This window comes from Plectropomus leopardus, unplaced genomic scaffold (assembly GCF_008729295.1).
Source record: "Plectropomus leopardus isolate mb unplaced genomic scaffold, YSFRI_Pleo_2.0 unplaced_scaffold1237, whole genome shotgun sequence".
Lineage (NCBI taxonomy): Eukaryota > Metazoa > Chordata > Actinopteri > Perciformes > Serranidae > Plectropomus > Plectropomus leopardus.
Window position 1 is genome coordinate 1 of NW_024613137.1, and position 5,507 is coordinate 5,507.

Sequence of the window (5,507 nt, forward strand, 5' to 3'; positions counted from 1 at the left end):
GTCTATTTTTTTAATGTCATGCGATCTACCAATACTACCTTTGCGATCGACTGGTAGATCACGATCGACTTATTGAGCACCCCTGCTCTAAAACAATATAACTATGATAATAATAATAGAGGTTTCTAGACATTTTTTCAGATGGAGGGTCTTTTAAATGCAGCGACTTCCTGAGAGGTCGGGGGACCTGTGGTGGAGGATCCTTCCTGGGGTCCTGGCCACTAGTTGTTTCCTGGCCCGGGCAAATCCTAGGGAGGTGATGGATGTCCTTTTTGCGGTCAAGACAATGCACATCAATCCCTAACCCTGAGACAAAATGTAATGAAGGGTGATGGATGTGACTTTTTCACATGTAATAATGACATTTCTGCATATTTGTGCTTTATTTACAGCCATGCAGAAGCTTCATCATTTCGTTTCCTGTTGCTGTTCATTCAGCAGGCAGAAAAAAATAAAAACATAATTCAGTCCATTTCACGTCCCTTTCATCCAGCATAGAAACAGTTACATGATGTAAACACTGACACATTGATCTCTGGAGACTGAGGATGTCATTTTATTCAATAATCACACAACAGTAGTCATAGGAATCACATTTAAAAAAAACTGTACAACAGCAGATTGGAAACACAACGTGAGAATTCATGGTGTTCATAAAATAGATTTAAAGAATGGGTGGTAGTGTGGGGGTGCCAGTGCGGCAGTGGTCTACATCACAGTGTCGTTTTCATCTCCACATCACACAGCCAACAGAGTAGCACCTCTTTGATCATAATTATCATCAATAATTCCATCAATAATAAATCAATAATGTCTTTTCCTCAGTCGGTGTTACACAACAACAAACTTTCTTTTTACATTTCTATAAAAAAGTTTGTACTGACACACTGAAAGGTTTTATAAATATTTTCTATAAATGTACAACTGTAAAGAATGTTATTATAAACATACATTTGTAAAGACCGGTACTATAAATGTATAATTGCCCCTGTGGATATCATGATTCAGGGGGGAAGAAGAGTAGTCTGACTACTGACCATCTAAATATTAGCCAAAGGTTTAACTTATTGTTTAGTTTTCTGAATTCACTCATGTTTATGTGGTGAAGTCGGTTTGTGACTGATTATGTCTCTGCAGGGAAGTTGGTTTTTGAAGGATGTCTCTCTGGTGAAGTTGGTTTATTAATGATAATGTCTCTGCAGTGAAGTTGGTTTGTGAGTGATGATGTCTGCAGTGAAGTTGGTTTGTGATTGCTAGGATCAGCTGATTGGGTTGTCGGAATAATCTATAATTATAAATAATTACATTAAACTTTGATTCAATAATTAAAAATCATCATTGTGCAGCTCTTTGACACCACAGACCTGATCTGCTCCAGCAGCCTGAAAGGGTTAAACAAGAGTCACACAGGTTTCTGTTCAGCTTACTGGGGAGTGAATCTGAACCATCAAGTTAAACATGTGGACCGGGGTCCTGTTTCGGATCCAGATCTGATCCAGATCAGGACTGAAGCAGGATGAGCTCACCATATCAGTGGTCCAGATCTGAACAGGAGGAACCAGATTCAGATGTCCAGGATTAGATCAGGTCTGGATTGAAAAGTGCCCGGAACCGGACGTTGTCTCCCAGTTTAAACCTAGTTTGTGCTATCCACGGCAACCGGCGAATCCAGTTACTCCGACACTTTGACCCGGAAAATAACGCGACCCAAAAACTTGTCCCGGTCATCATTGTTCCGCAGGTCCGAACCCTCGACTTTACACTCCACCGTCTGCTCCACATTCAGGTCCTCTTTGGACAACAACAACTGGACAGCAACCAGAGGCTGCACGTAGTCCGGCTGAGAAACAGAGACAGAGAGAAAGAGAGACAGAGAGAAAGTCACAGAAACAGAGACAGAGACAGAGAGACAGAGAGACAGTCACAGAAACAGAGACAGAGAGACAGAGACAAAGTCACAGAAACAGAGACAGAGAGACACAGAGACACAGAGACAGAGAGACAGTCACAGAAACAGAGACAGAGACAGAGAGACACAGAGACAGAGAGACAGTCACAGAAACAGAGAGACAGAGACAAAGTCACAGAAACAGAGACAGAGAGACACAGAGACACAGAGACAGAGAGACAGTCACAGAAACAGAGACAGAGACAGAGAGACACAGAGACAGAGAGACAGTCACAGAAACAGAGAGACAGAGACAAAGTCACAGAAACAGAGACAAAGAGACACAGAGACACAGAGACACAGAGACAGAGACAGTCACAGAAACAGAGACAGAGACAGACAGAGAGAGAGAGACAAAGAGAAAGATACAGACACAGACACACAGACAGACAGACAGACAGACAGACAGACAGAGAAAGACATGGAGACAGAGAGACAGAGACAGCGAGAAAAAGACAGACATGGAGAGACAGCGAGAGTAAAAGTTAGATTTTAGAGGTAACTTTTCACTGAACTTTTAACAAGACATTTTTAAAATGATCGTCTTTGACACAGACACGTGAACACACGTGAACACATGAACACACGTGAACACACATGAAAAACAATTGAAAAATAGTTATATGTTGTTGGTTTGACTCGCAGCTTTTATATATACATACATATATATATATTTGGGCTGTCAGTGTTACTGTGGTAATTGCACACAGGTTGCTCTTTTTGTTTACTGTTATTTATGTTGATGTTTATTTGTTTCATATCATAGAAAGCAACAATGAAACATATGAAAAACATGTAAAACATATGAAGCGTGTTTTCAGTACATGTGAGGTTTTGGTAGAAAACTCTTCAGGTTTATTTGCTGGAGGACGTTTTCGAAGAGGCCGTAGCGTCCGTGTTTTAGAGCCACAGCGATGATTCTGGTATCATCTGGATTCAGAAATACTACACTACAACACGTATGGACATTATTTAAATCCATCATTTCTTGCCTTTGCTTTGGGGCTAGGGTTTGGTCATTCGTACGTTGTATTCACATAAAAACAGCTGATTTTGATTCTGATAAATACATAAAAAACTTTTTTGTTGGTGGAACATTTAGTGTTAAGTTTATAGTACAGACATTTGTGCTAAACTATTAATCTAAATAACAATTAGAATAAAGTAATCTCACAGTTTACTTACATGTGCCTTCTTGCCGTAATACGGGAAAAACATTTTATCCACGCGACCTTCAGGCGGGAAATATTGCATCTCTAACAGGCCGTCTCTCTGTCAGACAGAAATATGTGTTAATGCGAATTTAAAAAGACCGAAGATAAAATACACAACAAATTGTTTCCACATGAAGCTCAAGATCACAAACATCCAGCTGAACGTTAAAGTGCAAAACTACCACAAAGAGAAAAGCTCTTATTGTGAAAGTCTCACAGTTTAGATTTAACTCCATCCTGCCTGTCACTGTGTGTTTCTGTGTTCGGATATTTGACCGAGCTCAGTTCACAACGTGCTGACAGTAATGTTCAGGGGAGACGTCCTGCACAGGTGTATGATGGGATAGCTGTGCGTTACCTTGGCAGTGCAGCTGATGAAGGGGTCTCCTCGTGGTTTCAGACCGATGACCTGCAGACACACGGTCGTACTTTAATCAGCGTGTGCAGGTCACCATGGCAACCAGGTGTTTAAGTCACTTTGAAACATGAACATAATGGAAGAGACTGAACTGACTCACATAACCGTTACGGATTACAGATTACAGATTACAGATTACAGATTACAGGTCACAATGTGACAGAAAAGTTCTTCAGCCGATTCTCTACGTTTGAACTACAAGTATCTCCTCCACTGAAGACCTCGACAAGAGAAGATTTGACTTTATCGATGTGATTCTGCTGAATCATTTCGAGTGTCTCGACTTCAGTATCAGAAAAACGACTCCCCCAGCACAATGACGTCACAGTAACCTTTGACCTCTTGGATATAAAAATTTCACCACTTCATTTTATTCCATCAGACATCCGTGGAAGTTTTCTCATTATTAGGGTTTGAACTCTTGAGTGATGTCCGTGTGGTCAGGGTTAGGGGTCACATGGTTTTGTAAGGTCATGGTGACTTTTGACCTTTGACATCCAAAATTTAACCACTTCATTGTTTAGTCTGACGGGACGTTTGTGCCAAACTCGAAGGTGTTCTTCAGAAAACATGTTCATGAGAATGGGACGTATGGACAGATGGAAGGACAGCCCGGAGACATGCTGTCTTTTTGCAGTAAGTCTATGTTGTTGCTCTTTACGGTAAACAGGACATCGTATTCGCCTGTGAAATCTCATATACATTCTTGTGAGACTTTTATTTTGATGAGGATAACACTACTTCCTCTTAACGTCTTGGTGTTCGTAAAATAATCAGTATGACAGACAGCGTTTTATGTAGGGTTGCTTGCTGCTCAATAAACGGGTGATTTTTATTTATTTATTTGTTTGGTGTAGCAGGAAAGACCCGTAAGATGGTTTTATTTTGAGTTGTCGTTGCTGTACTTCCTCTTGAAGCAGACTTCTTTGGATGTATTTGATGTTAACTTTCTTGAAAGTAATGTAAGAGCAACATGATGCCATTGTAGTTACTTTCAGCTTCACTTTTTGTTGTTTTTGACACATGAGGTAAAAGTCATCCTTCTCAGGGCCGCTGTGCAGCTGCACAGTTGTTAACGAGAGCATGCGGGAACTTTGTGCGTGAGGTTGCACAGACGCAACCGTGAAAAATGTCTCTGCTGCTGCTGACCATGTGCTACAGTAAAGTGCCAGAGGCCATCGCACTGAACACAACGCAGAGTGAGATTCACTGCATCCGTCCGCTGCTTGGTGCTGACGTGGCGGCATCCGAAGTTTTGACTGTCAGGTCCAGTTATCTTATAATAAGATAAGTCCGAATGAGGTGTTTCTGTTATTTCTGTTTCTGGACTGATTTCTGACCTGCCGTCGCCCTGACAGATGTTTTACTGACCCTGTTCATCTTGACGATGATGCACGGTTTCCCCTCGGCGTATCCGAAGCTGGTGTCGGGCAGACCGGAGCACTGACGCAGCGTGCTGCGTCTAAACTGACACGCCTTCTTTATCGGCTCATCGTCCTGAACGGTGTATTCACCCAACATACACAACTCGTTCTGCTCCTGAATGCTGTCGTTATATTCTGCAGAAAGAAGACACAACAGAGGACAAGTCAGTGAGGACAGTGTCCTCCCAACTGGACTGCTGTTTGGAGGATCACAATGTCCATCCACAGGGACTTCTGCTCTCGTCTGCTGTAGAGTCCACTCCTCCTGCTGGACGTTTTTAATGTTCACAGGTGTGATTCACGTGTTCACAGGTGTGATTCACGTGTTCACAGGTGTGATTCATGTGCTCACAGGTGTGATTCATGTGTTGTGTGATTTACGTGCTCACAGGTGTGATTCACGTATTGTGTGATTTACGTGTTCACAGGTGAGATTCACATGTTCACAGGTGTGATTCACATGTTGTGTGATTTACATGTTCACAGGTGAGATTCACATGTTC

The 5,507-nt window shown here is 41.9% G+C and overlaps 1 protein-coding gene across 1 annotated transcript; it reads right to left on the minus strand.

The window, feature by feature from the left end:
• Nucleotides 1-532: 532 nt before the first annotated feature.
• On the minus strand, nt 533-5,299 carry LOC121963751 (sodium/potassium-transporting ATPase subunit beta-3-like; the record flags this gene model as incomplete). The annotated part of the gene is made up of 4 exons (XM_042514003.1): nt 533-1,840; nt 3,134-3,220; nt 3,521-3,571; nt 4,952-5,299. Coding segments are annotated over 4 exons (654 nt in total), but the record flags the coding sequence as incomplete, so codon positions are not given.
• Nucleotides 5,300-5,507: the final 208 nt, after the last annotated feature.